The following is an 18,765-nucleotide window of genomic DNA, read 5'->3' on the forward strand; positions in this document are numbered from 1 at the left end:
TGGATGTTGTGGGGCTGTCTTGGTTGACACGCCTCTGCAATGTCGCGTGGAGGCTGGGGACAGCGCCTCTGGACTTGCAGACTGGGGTGGTGGTCCCTCTGTTTAATAAGGGGGACCGGAGGGTGTGTTCCAACTACAGGGGGATCACACTCCTCAGCCTCCCCGGAAAAGACTATGCCAGGGTACTGGAGAGGAGAATTCGGCCGATAGTCGAACCTCGGATTCAGGAGGAACAATGCGGGTTTCGTCCCGGTCGTGGAACACTGGACCATCTCTATACCCTCGCCAGGTTGCTGGAGGGTTCATGGGAGTTTGCCCAACCAGTCCACATGTGCTTTGTGGACCTGGATAAGGCATTCGACTGTGTCCCTCGTGGTGACCTGTGGGGGGTGCTCTGGGAGTATAGGGTCCGGGGCCCTCTGCTAAGGGCTGTCCGGTCCCTATATGACCGGAGCAGGAGTTTGGTTCGCATTGCCGGCAGTAAGTCAGACTTGTTCCCGGTGCATGTTGGACTCCGGCAGGGCTGTCCTTTGTCACCGGTCCTGTTCATTATCTATATGGACAGGATTTCTAGGCGCAGTCGGGGGCCGGAGGGAGTCCGGTTTGGGGACCACAGGATTTCGTCTCTGCTTTTTGCAGATGATGTTCCTCAAATCAGGACCTTCAGCGTGCACTGGGACAGTTTGCAGCCGAGTGTGAAGCGGTGGGGATGAGAATCAGCACCTCCAAGTCCGAGGCCATGGTTCTCAACCGGAAGACGGTGGCTTGCCCCCTTCAGGTTGGTGGAGAGCTCCTGCCTCAAGTGGAGGAGTTTAAGTATCTTGGGGTCTTGTTCACGAGTGAGGGAAGGATGGAGCGGGAGATCGACAGGCGGATCGGTGCATCTTCTGCAGTGATGCGGTCGATATACCGGTCTGTTGTGGTGAAGAAAGAGCTGAGCCGCAAGGTGAAGCTCTCTATTTACCAGTCGATCTACGTTCCTACCCTCACCTATGGTCATGAGCTTTGGGTCATGACCGAAAGGACAAGATCCCGGATACAGGCGGCCGAAATGAGTTTCCTCCGCAGGGTGGCTGGGCGCTCCCTTAGAGATAGGGTGAGGAGCTCGGTCACCCGGGAGGAGCTCAGAGTAGAGCCGCTGCTCCTCCACATCAAGAGGAGTCAGCTAAGGTGGCTCGGGCATCTGTTCCGGATGTCTCCTGGATGCCTCCCTGGGGAGGTGTTCCGGGCATGTCCAACCGGGAGGAGGCCCCGGGGAAGACCTAGGACACGCTGGAGGGTCTATGTCTCTCGGCTGGCCTGGGAACGCCTCGGTATTCCCCTGGAAGAGCTGGAGGAAGTGTCTGGGGAGAGGGAAGTCTGGGCGTCCCTGCTTAGACTGCTGCCCCCGCGACCCGGCCCCAGATAAGCAGTAGAAAATGGATGGATGGATGGATGGTGAATTTAAGAACAGATGGCTAACCCTCTTTAAAGGCGGGTCGCACGATGTTTGAAAAATGCTTCAGAAAACTGAGTCAGCCGACTAACAAAACAAACATGTAGCCAATGAGCAGAAAGGGGTTTGTCTTCTCAATATGCGGTGGAGAGAGTGTTCAGTGCGCATGTCTGACATTGGCCTCACCCATTACCTCTGCCACAGGTTCTAGGTGTTGAACATCATCTTCTGCGTGAAACGGAGCTAAACCTTTCATGGTACAACACACAGTACTACAAAAACACATTTGACCTGTATAACCATAGTCTTACTCATTGAGTTCATTTATTAATAAAAATATCCCTCGGCCAGCTGCCCCAGCAGGTTCCGCCATAATAGTTGCCTGGGTTGCGTATGTATGTGCGAGGCGGAGCTTTCAAAACAGGGGTGACACCCATTTGGGTTAGGGGCATGTTTGTTTTGGTGATTTCAAATGTCAACATTGGCTTTCAAACATCATGCACCCCACCTTTAAAATGCTAAAGGTAATAATGGTTGAGGTAAGATAAATAATGGCTGAATGATCTTTTTTTTCTCCTCGGCATCTAAAGCCTGGCATATATCTGAGTTCAAATGCAAAACCCTCTATAAGCCACCTTAGTGAAAAGAAGATGATCATATTTTTTAATTGATTTTTTTAGGATGATGAACATGATGAAGCCCAAACCTTGATACGCAACACCACCCTAGGAATCTACGTCATCAAACCTGAAGGGGCACATGCCACAGACCCTTACTAAGATGTTGGCACCATAGTTGTAGGCATCAAAATACTTGAAAACCTAAACAATGTTGCCAATGCGTGTTCTATGATGCTTGGTAATTGATAATTTATGCATTAAACTTGGCCTACACGCAATTCTTGATATACACATTGGAAACATTTCAAAAGCTTTTTATGGAGCTAGATGCCAACAAGCTGTCAAACAAGGTCCATGTCTTGAAAAATAAACTTCCTTTGTAAGTATTAACTCGAGGTAAGGTTCAAGAGGTGGTACTTATGTTTCCTCAATGATGTTACACTGTTGGCTTGTTACAGTACATTTGTTCCTGGACTGACAATGTTACACTTTTTTTCATTATTGATCTCGTTTTAAATAAATGTTTTATTTTTCCCCAATTTAAAGGAGGCAAAGACTGCAAGAGAGACATTTCACCCACCTAATTTCATTTATTGGCAATGCTTTTGTATTTTACAGTGTGCTTTTAATAAGAAGAAAACGGAATAATCTCTCTCTCTCTCTCTCTCTCTCTCTCTCTCTCTCTCTTGCAGCAACAAGCATTGCTAGTGTAAGAATTTTGGTTAACATACATGAGGGTGAATTTTTTTTTTTTTTGGTGATTTTTTTTTACCCAGTCTTTAAACTGAAAGATAAACTGAAAAATAATATAGGTGATGCAGGTATAAAATTATTATTATATAAATATAAGAAAAGAGTTTATTATGATTCTATTAACTCCTTTAAATAGGACAACTGTTCAAACTTAAAAGTCCTTAAAACTATTCCCAGATTGAGGAGTGAGCATCAGTTGCTTTTCTGAAGTCCAATTCAAGTTCAGTTTCAGATCTGTTTAGCACATACACAATCCTACACAGTACGACATGCAGTAAAATTCTTTTAACGACTGTCCTTGATATAAAAATAACTAATTAACAGTAAGGTAAAGAATTATTACAAGCCTTTTAAGGAAAGAACATCAAGCCAATGGTAGCTATGGTATGACTGTGATATCTCCCTCCAATGTGGCTCTCTATTATCATACAACACCCAGAGTGCTGTGCTTGCAAAAGCTATGAAATTGCCATCTATTTTGATGAGAGGCACTTCCCTCAATGGTTTTCTTCTACATATCACTACAGACTGCAAGTTTGAGCAAAGTTTGAGAAACATTGTCATAATATTTGTTCAGCACTGGTCATCTGGCTGTTTCTAAGTCAAGCTTGATGAAACACTGTGGAAAAGTGCAGTTTCTCCAGTAGGGGGCAGTGACTACTGACGTTCAAACTGCCATAAATTCCTTCCTTAAATTTTATTGCTGCTTTAAATTTAACCTTAATTATTTTGTAGACATTTCATCAGTCAGTCATCGAAAGGCTTGTACTTCTTAGTAGGAGAGCCATAACATTAATGCAGCTGTCGTGTGTGTCTGTGGTAGATATGGCAGGTTATGGAAGTTGCTCTTGCATAGTGCCCATCACACATAATAACAGGCCTCTCTCTCTCTCTCTCTCTCTCTCTCTCTCTCTCTCTCTCTCTCTCTCTCTCTCTCTTTCTCTCTCTCTCTCTCTCTCACACACACACACACACACACACACACACACACACACATATTAAGTCACCACCCCTCCATGGTGAGAATATAAGTTAGAGTCACAGGTTCCAGGGCCTCAGCAGAATCAGCGCTACAGCAGGTTCAGGTCCTCACATCCCAGCAGCAGGATGGACAACGCTACATACAGCTATTCGTCTGACTGCACTCCACTCACAAACTGCAAGTCCTCACGCAAGCCGGTCGGCTCCACGGTGGTGAACATGGGCCCTGTGACCAAAAAACCTCTCAATGACTACCTGGTCTGGTCCCTCTGCAACACCTTGTACGTCAATTTCTGCTGCCTTGGCTTCATGGCCCTTATTTATTCCATCAAGGTGAGAAAGGGCGTCTGTTCTATCACTATTTCTATTTTTAGGTAACTCAATTTAAGGAAAACGAGAAAGCAAACATTATTCGAATAACTGCTTTTTTTTTAACTTTTTTTAAAACTTTTTATGTTGGGAATTTGTGTGGTTTTGGGTTTCTAGCAAGCTGAGTAAATTGTGCTGTTGGGCTGATTTAAAAACAGTTTAAAAATATCAAGGGGGCTGCACAGGATTGTGTGTGTGTGTGTGTGTGTGTGTGTGTGTGTGTGTGTGAGAGAGAGAGAGAGAGAGAGAGAGAGAGGATGCAGTAGGCTGGCACACTTCCACTGTTATTCTGAATTTAGAGACACTTATGTTTATAACTGGAGTGTAATTAGTAGGTAGCTAATAGCATAGACATTCTCTAGGATTACAGTACTGGAAACAGTACTCTCTCTCTCTCTCTCTCTCTCTCTCTCTCTCTCTCTCTCTCTCTCTCTCTCTCTCTCTCTCTCTGTGTGTGTGTGTGTGTTTTTGTTTCTCCTTTTGGTTTGGCTGGACAATGCAATCATTCTATAAAGGGCAAACCAGAGAACCAGACCAAACCATGAATTTGAGTCTGCATTAAATTTGCTTTTTGTTTTTGTGTGTGTTCGTGCGTGTGTGTGTGTATGTGTGTGTGTGTGTGTGTGTGTGTGTGTGTGTGTGCATGCTGTATGTGCTCCAATACAAATCACAACTCTCAGGCCCGAGACCAGAAGACCCTGGGAGACATGCGTGCTGCTCAGGAGTGCTCAGACAAGGCGAAGTGGTACAATATCCTGGCATCTGGCTGGAACCTTCTGGTGCCGCTGCTTTTCCTTGGGCTTCTTGGACTGCTTCTCGTCCACCTTGGCAGCTTACAGGGTAGTTTCGACTTCTTTGGTGAAGACGGCTACCAGAATTTCATGAAGCTCTTTGGCAGGTAGACAGCAAAGGAAACAACTGGCAAAAAAAAAAAACACTCCCACCAATGAACAATAGCTATCCATGGACTTATGACCCTCTGTGACTCATAAAACCTTTTTTTTATCTTCTTACTAGTGAGTTATTGTATTATTGTTTTTATTATTAAGAATTTGTTTTCAGATTCTTGTCTGGTAAATGAGAAATATCCATATCATTGCTTATTTGAAATTAATGTGACATTACTGGAATAAACTATTTAACATCATGAATAACTTTTATCTTTTATTTTCTGTTTTGGGTAAATTATAATTTATCAAGTATGAGAATCATAAATGTGTGGACTGATCTCCACAGGGTCTTCTGTGTGTGTGTGTGTGTGTGTGTGTGTGTGTGTGTGTGTGTGTGTGTGTGTGTGTGTGTGTGTGTGTGTGTGTGTGTGTGTGTGTGTGTGTGTGTGAAAATATATCAGACCTATAGCACAAGGTCTATAATATAACTAGGATTTCAGAATCATGGCAGATTTGTATCCCAGTCCTGCCATATTTAATATCTTTAAGTAAAGATGTTGACATTGTTTGTTTGTTTGTTTGTTTTTTTGGTTTATCTTTATGTTATTAAGGCAAGGGTAATGCAGTTCCATCTTTATTTTCTTAGAGGTGAACATGATTCTTTGGTGTGTGTGTGTGTATGTTTGTGTGTGTGTGTAGCCAAGTGTGGTGTCTGTTCTGTAATACTGTGGTGTTTATGTGCTGTGGGCTGCCCTGCCCTGTTGGGTTCCACTGCTGACCACTCTTCTCTCTGGTATTTATATGATCTAAATGACAGACCTGACTGCCAGTGCTCGCTGGCCGCTCTATTTCTGCTGGCTAAAAGAGTAGAGACAGATGTGGGAGGACTGATTAAAGAGGAGAAAACACATATACTGTGCTCTCATATTCATCTCTTTCCTAAAATACATACAGTTGCTGCTGTCAAGCTGCATCTGACCTTTATATGATTTAAAAACATATCATACAGTGCCTTGCCTGTAGGTAAAAATTTATTACCTGGAACCAAAAAATGGAATTAAGTGAAATTATATATCAAGAATCCACAATAATCTAGAAGGTTGGTGGTGCAGTTTTTAGGTCTGGGGGATTAGGGGGGCTGGGGCAACCCAAGTGTCACATGACCTCAATATAGTATGGATAAATTAAAAAATTAAACCAAGATAAATTATGTAAAATGACAAATGTAAAACCACAATGAAAAAAATAAAAATATCAGACACAGTCAAACACATTTTAAGGAAAAAATAAAAAAGTTACAATCACCTGGTTGCATAAGTATACACACCCCTAAACAAATACATTGTTAAAGCCCCTTTCTGGTCTATCAGTGTGCCACAGCCACAGCTTGACTTGCCAATATTTTTCCATTCTTTCTTGCAACAGATTTCAAAATCAGAATCAGGTTTATTGGCCAAGTGTGTTGACACACACAAGGAATTTGGTTCCAGCTGTTTGTGACTCTCAAAAGTACATGCATAAATAATACTATACTATACATTTAGCTTGGACTATACAAGACAAGACAATACAGACAATGTGAGACAATATAGACAGTACGAGTATTAAATAGGAATACGGAGTATATTACAGATCAGTAATGTACATAAAGTGTGAGAGTGTATAGTAGTGCAAATAACAGTTTTGTGCAATATTATGCTTTTGTACAATATACAGCAGCAATAGTGTGTGTAACATATACTGATGATGTGATGACTGACAGTTCTGATAATGTGGTGCTTGTAGATATGAAGCGGGGAACATAATTATGGTGAGTTGTTAATCAGGGTGATTGCCTGGGGTAAGAAACTGTTCCTGTGTCTGGCAGTTTTGGTAAACAAAGTTCTGTAGCGCCTGCCAGAAGGGAGGAGCTGAAAGAGGTTGTGTCCAGGGTATGAAGCATCAGTAGTGAATTTTCCTGCCTGGTTTGTGGTTCTTGTATGGTACAAATCCTGGGGAGTGGGCAGGGAAGCACCAATTATTTTTTTCTGCTGTTTTAACTGTGTTGTAGTCTGTTCCTGTTCTGTTTTGTTGCCTCTCCAAACCAGATGGTGATGGATGTGTACAGGAGATTCAATGACTGCAGTGTAGAACTGCATCAACAGCTCCTGTGGCAGACCATACTTCTTTAATTGCCGTAGAAAGTACAGTACATCCTCTGCTGGGTCTTTTTGAGAATGGGAGTTTATGTTGCACTCCCATTTCAGGTCTTGAGAAATGGTAGTGCCCAAAAACTTGAAGGACTCCACAGATGACACACGGCTGTTGGATATTGTGAGGGGGAGTAGTGTTGAGGGGTCTTTCCTTAAAGTCCACTCTCATCTCCAAAGTTTTGAGGGTGTTTAACTCTAGGCTATTCTGACTGCACCATAGCACCAGCCGCTTCACCTCCTGCTTGGATGCAGACTCATTGCCATCTTAGATGAGTCAGATGAGCATAGTATCATCTGCAAATTTCAGGAGTTTAATAGTTGTCACTTGAAGTGCAGTCCATCAAATTGTGAGAGCTTTCGCCTGTGCACAGCATACTTCAGGTCACCCCACTTATTTTTTAGTTGATTCAGGACTGGGCTTTGACTAGATCATTCAAAAACTTTGCTCTCTTTTGGAAGCAGTTCACAGCAGCCCCTGTGTTAAGGTTTTGTCTTGTCCTTTAATACAATTGAAGAGATGCCTCTAATGCTTTGAATGTTCTTTATACCCCTTTAATACCATGCATGCTTTGTAAGCGTATATATTTTTTTATATATTTTGTAAATACATCTGTTTTGAGAAAGCTCCAGTGTTTGTTAGAAAAGATACCTAAATATAGATCATCGTAAAAAATAATAAAAAAATTCCAGGACAAAGTTCTGGCAAAGATTCAGACAGGTTGGTTCCACTAAAATTGAATTCCAGCTCATCACCCTGAGAAGACCATTCCTCACTATAAAGCATTGTGAAGGTAGCACAATGTTGTGGGGATGCTTTTCATCAGCTGGAGAGACTGGGAAACTGGTCAGGGTTGAGGACATGATAGGTGGAATGACGTTCAGGACAATTTGCTTCTTAAAATCCGTCAATCTTTTCCAGTCTTCAAGAGACACGAGAGTGAAGCAAAAAGACTTCCTAAAAATCTAAAGCAACAGTGGAGAGGTTCAAAACTAAGAATGTATTTGTGTTAGAAAAGCTCAGACAAAACCCAGACCGACCTTAATCCAACTGAGAATCTCAGGCAAGGCCTGAAAATTGCTGTGTACCAAATGGTCGCAATCCAGTCAGACAGAGCTTGCCCATTTTTTCTAAAGAAGGATACAAACGACTGAGAGAGCAGCCAGGTTTTATGCTTATGCTTTTTATGTCTTATACCAGAGGTGTACATTCTGATTCTGATTCCAACAGTTAAATCCATTGATCTCAGCTTTCAATAGGCTCAGGTGTTGCTGCTTGGAATGAAAACCTGGACACACACCGGCTTTCTCTGTACATGTATAAATTGTTTTTCCATTAAAGCGAAAGTGACGTGACATACGGCTAAGTATGGTGACCCATACTCAGAATTTGTTCTCTGCATTTAACCCATCCAAAGTGCACACACACAGCAGTGAACGCACACACACCATGAACACACACCTGGAACAGTGGGCAGCCATTTATGCTGTGGCACCCGGGGAGCAGTTGGGGGGTTCGGTGCCTTGCTCACCTCATTAGGTTTCTGCTGTTTTAACTGTGTTGTAGTCTGTTCCTGTTCTGTTTTGTTGCCTCTCCAAACCAGATGGTAATGGATGTGTACAGGACAGATTCATTAGGTGAGCAAGTATATTTAGTATTAGTATTATTGTTAGTATTAGTATTGTTCCAGAACACTAAGATGTGGGATTGTCTAAGGTATGTTTAAGATCAGTGAAGAGTATTAAGTCTGCATGAACCGTAAAGGAGTAACAGGTCAGAGGTTGTGTTGACGAGACATAGTCCATGCTGTGCCCCATCATCCAGTGGTTGCTGTTGCCTTGGCAATATTTTACACTGTTATGAATGGCAAAAGAAATGAGAGCCAGATAAACCAGGTGTTATGAGAATACCTGCCTGACTAGACAATGCTGGCTTTCAACGAGCTCCACCCCTCCATTCACTTCATTAATAATGACTCACTGACTTTTTTCAATGCGATCAGGAAGTGACACAAATTCTAGAATTCGGGCAATCAAAATGGTGCATTTTCATTAGAGAGGGTCACACATCACAACCGTGTTTGCTATCATGAGCCTCACCAGGTAGGCTTTACATTTTTTTTTTAAATAAGAATTTCTGTTCTGAAAATTGAAATTTTTTAAAAAGCAGTGTAGACTACAACAAATGCTGTAGTATTTAAATATGTATGTAAATGCTATATACATACACCAATTGCTGTAGCTTTGCATTTGGGAATTAGTAGGCATGTTGTTTCACTGCACTGTTGGTGCTTTAAGGTATTTGGGTGGATCACACAGTCCATGTACCCGCTCTCAAGCTCAAATTAACATCTACGGTACATGACTACAGAGTGAACCTCAGTGCTGTTTTGAGCTTAAGGTATAATCTTCTCCACTAAATGGTCAGAAGATTTGTGCTGGTAATGATAAATGGTTTAACTCATCAAATGAAGCTTGCTGGGTGTTTCTCAGATCCCACCCAGGTCCTATAATAGCTTGTAAAAGCACAGATGATATGGTACAGCCATATGTTTGTACTTAGAACCAAATACTGGACTGTATTTTTTTCAGTTTATGAGAGCAAGAGATTTATATGTTTATTTAAAATGTAACAAACACAGTACTGTTCAATAAAGTTTGCACATAGCTTATATCAAGACCACACATCTATCTGAAATACTGTTTCTGCTTATAATATTTTGTCAACCTTGAGAACATGGTTATCTATTCTGCAAAATATTGGTGTTCAAATCAAGGGCACTTTTCTTCTGTACACTTTATGGAATGTAACCTTTCAGGCTAAACATCAACGTTCACCGTGCTGCTTAATTTAGATATTTGCATGACAGATCTCATAAAAAGTTAACTCTTTGTCATAGCTGTAAAATTGGTAGCGTCTCCTCACAATATAAATAATAGCCACCAGAAAATCTCTCCTTTAAACATGTTACATCATGAGCTGCCTGTTTCTATGCCAGTTTTCTCTATGAGTCAAAGATTCCTACTGAATCTCTATTGCTTTGTTAGAAAGTGTGTGAGAGGGGACATCGAAGACATGAATTTAGATGATGAAACCTTTTTATACAGTCATATCAACACACTTTTCCTTAACAGAAATGTTGTCTCAATATTTCACAGCTTCCACCTTATTCATGGTCAAAACAAGTTCAAGATCATGCTCTGGGGGGGTGTGTGTGTGTGTGTGTGTGTGTGTGTGTGTGTTGTGCATACTTTTGCCATCACTTCTGAAGTCATTTCTGCCTATTTCTCTCTTTTTCTGACACATGACAATTATCACACATTAATTACCTAGGGGTTCAACCACCTCCTGTCTGTCCACAACAGACACTCGACCATGTCCCTGGTGCCATATAAACCCACCACCCAACTCAGGCTGGCGAGCCATCTAACCTGCTGCCAACATCTGGAGTCAAGTAAATCTGCTAATATCCCATGTTTAAATCTGGTGTTGAACAAAAGCAAGCCATGTCTAACTGGAGCAGTTATTTAATGTTACGAGTCAAATATAGACCATGGATTGAGTAAAGTCTACACAAAAACAGACCGACCTGTCTGCCTTGAGCATCAAGATGACAGCCTGCTCCATTCACTGTGGAAGTCCTTAATTACTCCTACAGCTTTGATTTCATCCCAAATTACTTTTGTGGTTTGGGTAAACGGTAGGGGTGGCAGTATATAGCTGTGATACTGGATCCAGCCACTCATCCCCATACCACCCACTTATCCCGAGGTGCCTTGGCACCCTGATCCTAGGGAACTGCAACCAGAAGGGGAGAAGGAAAGGAGGGAAGAAAGAGCAAGAGAAAAAGAGAAAGAAAGAGAAGTGCCGCCTGACTCCTGGTAGCACTGGATCCACACTGCTCTCTTTCTCTCTCCTTCTCATATAATTACCTGAAAGAAAACACAAAGCACACAAATGTAGACTTGCTATAATCATCACGCATTTCCTTCCAGTTCAACCTGTTCTCTGTCTGCAGCCTACGCCTTTTGTCCACCATTGCCACGAAACCGTGCTAGAAAAGCAATATAATCTTTAATGCTATTGTATACTTATTGGTTCTTGTAGATAATACCTCTAATATTATAGACTAATAGAAAGAAAAATCACACTTTGGACAAAATAAAGTTCATCTGATCAATCTGGTTGAGGAAGATCAATCTGGTTGAGACTAGAGGCATGCAGCTGGACAAAAAAAATCATGTGAGTGGGAGAGAGAGAGAGAGAGAGAGAGAGAGAGAGAGAGAGAGAGAGAGAGAGAGAGAGAGAGAGAGAGGTTTTCAGACTCCTACACTGAGGCATTGCATAGAGTCGTCAGCACCACAAGGGTATGAGCCTATCAATCGGAAGGTTGTGAGTACGATCCCAGGTCCACCAAGCTGTCACTGTTGGGCCCCTGAGCAAGGCCCTTAACCCCAAATTGCTGGGTTGTATAAAGAAAAGGTAATGTAAGTTCTGGATAAGGGTGTCTGCTAAATGCTGTAAATGTAAAAAATGCTGTAAAAGTCTGTCCCCATGCTTCAGGGTTTCCTTGCAGTACTCACATTTCCTTGCAGTACTCACAAGACATGCATAGTGTGTGTGTGTGTGTGTGTGTGTGTGTGTGTGTGTGTGTGTGTGTGTGTGTGTGTGTGTGTGTGTCTGTGTGTGTGTGTGATTGTGCCTGTACAGAGTTCACACCCAGCCTGCACCACCTGAGTCCATGCTTCCTGTGACACTGTATAGCATGGCACAAAGTGGCACAAAAAACTGGACAGATGAATGTATTGGTTTTTACTGCCTTGCTTTATATAATTCATTTTATTTAATATTTTTTTAATTAATTTGTGACTTCTACAGATGCTTGGTGGTACAGACGGAGGTTAGAGAATTTATAAAGCAGTGTATGCTGGCAGTTGGCACTAAAGCCAGTCATGCCAGCAGCCTTGCAGATGTTCTGGTGGAGGGAGACTTGAGCGGCCATTACAGCCACGGACTCAACCGCATGGGTGTGTATGAAAATCCCATTCTATTAAACACCACTTTCTCTGCTTATTTCTAAGTGCAATACTACATAAAGCTGGTTACTTTACTTATTTTGCAAAGTTTTCTTCCACATAAATTTGCCAACAATATTAATTTCTGCACTAACAAAGAATAGCATGTTTCTTTTTCTCAAAAAAGAGTTGGGGGTTTGATTCCCACCTCCACCCTGTGTGCATTGTTTCTCAGTTTCTCCAGTTTTCTCTATTCTTTAGTTTCAGACCAGTTTCATGTTCCATCATGTGAAAAGAAACAGTTTACATCTGACTGCTACAAAGCACTGGAGATTCCTTCCAAAAATTATAAATGCATTAAAAATTATCTTAGAAAGTAAAAATATCTTGATTATAGTCAGAAATGTAAAAAAAAATCTAATAATTTTATAATTTTTTAAATGATTGTCATTTTTATTCATGGATTATAGTAAAGTATTATGTATTATTTTATTTTAGAATAAACTAAATAGGGGGGCACGGTGGCTTAGTGGTTAGCACGTTCGCCTCACACCTCCAGGGTTGTGGGTTCAATTCCCGCCTCCGCCTTGTGTGTGTGGAGTTTGCATTTCTCCCCGTGCCTCGGGGGTTTCCTCCGGGTACTCCGGTTTCCTCCCTCGGTCCAAAGACATGCATGGTAGGTTGATTGGCATCTCTGGAAAATTGTCCGTAGTGTGTGATTGCGTGAGTGAATGAGAGTGTGTGTGTGCCCTGTGATGGGTTGGCACTCCGTCCAGGGTGTATCCTGCCTTGATGCCCGATGACGCCTGGCTCCCCGTGACCCGAGGTAGTTCGGATAAGCGGTAGAAAATGAATGAATGAATAAACTAAATAAGTAGTAAACTTATTTCTAGACATTTTTACTTATTTTAGCGTTTACATTTTCTTATTCTACTGGCAGAAAGTTTGTTCTATATAGAAATTCATTCGCAAAATTAGCAAAATTATCTGCCAGTAGAACTTAAAGTAGGAAAAGCTTGAAAAGAGTGAAAACAAATTGTCCAGCAATTTAATAAGGTTCAATAGTCTCATATTTGGTTTGTTGTAACCTCAGAGTAGGAAATACTCTTTAAATGTTAGAATGTGTCCACTTGCTATAAAATTATTTTAGGAATTGTGAATTATCATGTAGATTCAACATGTCAATTTCAATTATTTATTTAACATGTCAATTTCAATTATTAATTTTTAAAAGACAAACAGTACCGATGAAACCTCTTGAAGATTATAATAGTGTTTACTTACTACTACAGAGTATCGTTGATATGAGCAGAACTATTATTTTTATTGCATATGTTCCCCATAGAAATGATACTAATACTAGTGTTTATGCACCAGATTTATATGTAAAGGAGACTAAGGCGGGAATCTGTGCGAAGGAGGGTGAGCCGGTGGTGGAAAAGGAGTCGGTGGCTACAGCACTTGTGAACGGGAAGAACCTCCTGGGTCCAGTTGTGGGAAACTTCTGCATGAGTTTAGCTCTGAAGAAAGCACAAGATGTGGGCATCGGCTGGGTCGTGGCTTACAGCAAGTCCAATACACCACACATTGTGAATTTAATTATTTACAGTGAAATCTGTCAGGATATACAGCATAGTTGCTGTTTATAACTGAGAACGCAGTCAAACAGAACATGTGTATTATGTTTTGTTGTTGTTTTTTGTTGTTGTTGTTGTTTGTTTTTATTTTTTACTTTTTTTTTAAATATTTCCTTTATTTTTGTTCAGCATCCAACCATTATGGAATTGCTGGCTATTATTCCAAACAAGCACTGCAAAAGAACATGATTGTGAGTTCCACATCAATATGTGTGTACTGTATATGTGTGTGTGTGTGTGTGTGTTTGTGTGTGTGTGTGTGTGTGTGTGTGTGTGTGTGTGTGTGTGTGTGTGGGAGAGAGAGAGAGAGAGAGAGAGAGAGAGAGAGAGAGAGAGAGAGAGAGAGAAACTGGCATGCATGTCTAAATGTCTAAATGTTTCTCCGTCCATCCTTGTGAGGACATTTGGAAGACACCAAGATATATAAACCAAGCTTACACACAATGAGCTTACATCTATTAAAAAAATCAGTAAAAGTCTGAGAAATGTGCTTCTCAAACATCACGTCAAATCTGAATGCTTTAATCCTCACTGTGCCTAAACTGAATGTCTCCAAATATTTCACATCTAATTAAAACAGTTAAAAATCTTTTACATCTTTAGGCTATGCTAACTTGTCAAGTTAAAATTTGTCCCAGTTGTCTTTATTCATCACGTACTGTATACACTCTAAAGCTAAATCTCCTGAAGGGATTTAATACATTGTTATTAAATTATGTTTTTGACTCCCATTTCTCTTTTGTGGTGTTTAGGGCATGTGCTACACTAATACCTCTCCTCTAGTGGTTCCTACACGAGGTAAAGAGGTTCGTATTTATCACATAACATCCATCAAATATCTCTGTATTATCAATATCTTCCCTTATTGACTACGTAGCTCTGACATGACATAAACAAGCGAAGTCTACACAGCACAATAGCTTTGTATTCTATTTCAGGAGTTTAAAAAAAACTGCAACGTATACCCAGAATATTGTAGACATCTGATGAATAGGTCAGATATTTGAAAGCTGATGAAATGAATCTGTACTAAAATAAAACTAATTTTACAGTAACATGGATGTAAAATATACTCGTAAAAATATCACACGCAACTTCAGATATCACTTGAATTCATGACAAAAGGAGAGTCTGAATATGTACGTTTGATTTAATCCAATGTCAATGCAATATTTTAGCAATGACAATAATTTAGCATGACAAATCAAGATGAAAATGAACAAACCTTGTACAAATTTATTTTTTCTTTATTTTTCCTCCTCTGTGTGTGTTTTCTGTGAAGTGCACATTGGGGACAAACCCTATTAGCGTAGCAGCTCCTGCTAATGATGGAGACAGCTTTGAGCTGGACATGGCAACCTCAGCTGTTGCTCTCGGAAAGGTAGGCACAAACACACGTTCACACAACTAAACATCTAAATAAAAGTAATAAACATTTTCTCTTCTTACTGAGAAATTCTTCTCTCTCTCTGTCTCTCTCTCTCAGGTGGAGCTTCATGCACGTAATGGCCACTCTATCCCAGAAGGTTGGGGTTGTGATGCCAATGGTGTTCCCAGTTCGGACCCTACTGCAGTGCTATCCGGAGGAGGCCTGGTACCTGTGGGTGGCAGTGAGACAACAGGTCTCTATTTTAGTCTTGTCCCACCACTTCCTGCTCTATGAGCCTCTATAATGCCCAATTTGACATCAAAAGCCTACAGCAACCAAGAGTCGTCCCTGTCATTACTGCAGTAATACACAAACCAAGCTCATTTATATGGTGACATTTTCCATGAAACGATGTTTATTTAACATATATGGAAGTAGTCTCAGTGCTTTAAAAGTTAGTTTTGTGCCATATGGAGAAATTTCTGGACTGAGGGATTTTCTGTTTTGTCTGTAACAAGACATGCGGTTTGACAAAGAGGTTTGTGAGTCTTTTGAAATCTTGAAACGATTGGCAAATTGTTGTTGTGTAACAATTCATGCTCAAGCATGCTCCAAATAATTTTATTCCTTATACTGGATCTGGCTCTTCTACACTTCTTTCCTGTTAGACTTTTAGCTAGGTTACATAAATTGACAAAAGTGTTTTGTTGAATGATAAATATACAGTATAAAGTTTCCTGTCATCTCTATCTGTGTGTTAGGAGGTTACAAGGGTTATGGACTTGCACTAATGGTGGAGGTGTTCTGTGGCATTCTCGCTGGCTCAAACTACAGCAGACATATACGCACATGGAGACTAACTGACAGAAGAGCAAACCTGGTATTTACCTTCAAACACACACACACACACACACACACACACACACACACACACACACACATACATACATACATTACATCATACCATAACCCTATTAAAATGTTCCCTGTGTTCCAGGGTCAGTGCTTTGTGGCATTAAATCCAGAATTCTTTGCTGATGGATTCAATGACAGAATGTCTGATTTGCTGTCTCTACACAGGAACCTTGAGCCAGTGAGTGTTTCTATCTCCTCTAATCAGAGGGAGACATAAGCAATGGCAAACAAACACAATGTTGTAGTTTATACAGAGTTCAATCATTTCCCTTTTCAGGCGAATCCACAGATGCCAGTACTGGTCCCAGGAGACCCGGAGAAGAAACATAACCAGACCTGCCGGGAGCTGGATGGGATCCCATACTCGCTAAGTGTAGTCAAGCACATGGTACACACACACACACACACACATGCACACACACACACGTGCACACACACACACACACACACACACACACACACACACACACAAATACAGTTATAGATTTAAATGTTAAGCATTATACATTAACATTACAATAAAATGCTATATAATTATGTACATAAATTTGTACATATTACATATTTACATAGATTATAGTAAGAGACGTCATTGGTATTGCACCGATAACAGCAAAAATGATTATTATATCTATGAAAAGTATTATATCTCATCATTACACAGTTTGAGATAGTAGAAGAGGATAGCACCCCCTAGTGGACCACAGTGCAAGAGATGTTGATTATTGTGTTGTTAAAAAAAGGGGTGAAAACGTTAGAACAATTGAGTGCTAGTAAAGAGTGTTTTAAGACATTTATTTTTTCTTATGATTTCATTTCATGATTTCATGATTTCATTAAGTTATATATATATCAGGGGCGGTTCTAGACCTTTTTTAGGGTGGCTTCAGCCCCTCTGTCTGTGATCTCAGCCACCCTAAATGTAAAAGTATAATTTTTACTTTCATAAATAAACAATAAAAATTACGTTAAAATGCAGGACATGTCGTCGATGGGAAACAAATTTATTTATCAGTTTGTTCTAAGAGCGATTTTTTACTTTGCTTTTACGCGCGTGCGTGCACGTGCACGCGCAGTCAGAGCTGGAGGCATTTATCTATAACGTTAATCGGCGGAAAGCCGCAAAGACGACAACCAAAAGCAGCGAAATTTCACTATTCCTATTACCAGAGTTGATAGCACAAACAAATTATTAATGCAAACAATTCTTTCAATACTAAATAAAAATAACATTTATTGATTTGGTCTTTGTCTTGTGAATATTTTTTATTAATGACTGCATTACTTGGACACACTGTTTGTAGAGAATGCACACATACATGAACTGATCTGATTCAAGACTGGCATCATTACATCATGCATAAAATTTTGGTGCCTACTTTTTTTCCATTTTAAATAATACCATAACTTTTAGCTTACTATGTAGTCATATAATATATAATATAAAACTCTTCTTGTTTTAAATTCTCACTGAGGGCTAAAACCCCTAAAGATGAAATCCTATGTCCTTTGATCTTACTTGTCTGTCTGTAAATTTTGAACCTATACATTAAATAATTATTGGTACTTTTTATTTTGATATAAAATGATTTTCATGTATTTTTTAATCTAACTATAGTTGTTTGAGCTATATCTCCTATTTCATTGTTAACTGTGTTCTATAGTGTCATAGTGTGTGTGTATGATTTCTCTCCCTCTCTGTATTTACCAGAACGACGTTGCCAGCACTTTGGGAGTGTCTGTTCTGTTGCCGACACACAGACTCGTTCAGTAAAATGGCAGCCAGATGGCGCTAATGTGCATTTCTGGATCAATCTTTCTTGAATAAAGCATCACCTGAAATGATGAAGTCAAGATTTCGACTGTAAAGTGAAGCAGGATTACAGTCACTAAAAAAAAAATAATTAAATAAATTTTATGTACAAAATTTTTCGTACATTTTATTGTCTAGTCATAGCTTTTGAACTAACAACTCAGTGTGAAAATAAATGTGGATGCATAAATGGATAAAAACATATTTATGAAGAATAAAGCCTATTTTATTTAGTTCAGTTGGATCGCCTTGGAGCAGATAAGAGGAGGGGATACCGAGACTGGACAGTTATCCAAATGGATAGATGGAGAGAAAGTGTGCAGGGAACCGGATTTTTTTTTTTTGCACTGACACTTTAACTCTGGACTGTCACTTTATACACTCTATATACACCATACTGCACATGGACACTTTAAGGACAATCATGCAAACCATGCGCATTTATGTATATACATATATTTCTCACATATATTTTCATATTTTATATAGTTTTTATATGGTTTATACTTTTTATTTATCTACCTCCTTTTGGTTTTATTTTTATCCTTAATTCCATTCCGTTTATGCTAGAGTAAAGGACAGACCTAAAAAGCATTTCACTGCATGGCGTACTCTGTATGTATGTGTATTTGACAAATAAAATTTGATTTGATTTGTCTATACACACACAGTGTATGTGCATGTGCATATGTTGTGACTTGCGCTCTGATACGTGTTGTCGCCCTAAACCGTGGCACAGACCACGTGCACACGCCGAGTGAAGACATGCCCCTCTTCC

At 40.3% G+C, this 18,765-nt stretch overlaps 2 protein-coding genes across 2 annotated transcripts; both read left to right on the forward strand.

Annotated features, from left to right (window-relative positions):
- Positions 1–3,818: 3,818 nt before the first annotated feature.
- Positions 3,819–5,236, forward strand: LOC132857148 (interferon-induced transmembrane protein 5-like). The gene is made up of 2 exons (XM_060887140.1): positions 3,819–4,122; positions 4,839–5,236. Exons 1-2 carry the CDS (start codon positions 3,916–3,918, stop codon positions 5,058–5,060), a joined length of 429 nt encoding a protein of 142 aa, XP_060743123.1. The 5' UTR covers positions 3,819–3,915; the 3' UTR covers positions 5,061–5,236.
- A 3,985-nt stretch (positions 5,237–9,221) lies between these two features.
- Positions 9,222–18,101, forward strand: LOC132856944 (uncharacterized oxidoreductase YjmC-like). The gene is made up of 11 exons (XM_060886842.1): positions 9,222–9,340; positions 12,117–12,265; positions 13,631–13,819; positions 14,020–14,081; positions 14,643–14,696; positions 15,173–15,271; positions 15,377–15,512; positions 16,021–16,139; positions 16,257–16,352; positions 16,452–16,562; positions 17,886–18,101. The coding sequence occupies exons 1-11, from the start codon at positions 9,327–9,329 to the stop codon at positions 17,946–17,948; spliced, it is 1,092 nt and encodes a 363-aa protein (XP_060742825.1). The 5' UTR covers positions 9,222–9,326; the 3' UTR covers positions 17,949–18,101.
- Positions 18,102–18,765: the final 664 nt, after the last annotated feature.

The sequence above is a fragment of the Tachysurus vachellii genome, chromosome 14, assembly GCF_030014155.1.
Source record: "Tachysurus vachellii isolate PV-2020 chromosome 14, HZAU_Pvac_v1, whole genome shotgun sequence".
Classification (NCBI taxonomy): Eukaryota; Metazoa; Chordata; class Actinopteri; order Siluriformes; family Bagridae; genus Tachysurus; species Tachysurus vachellii.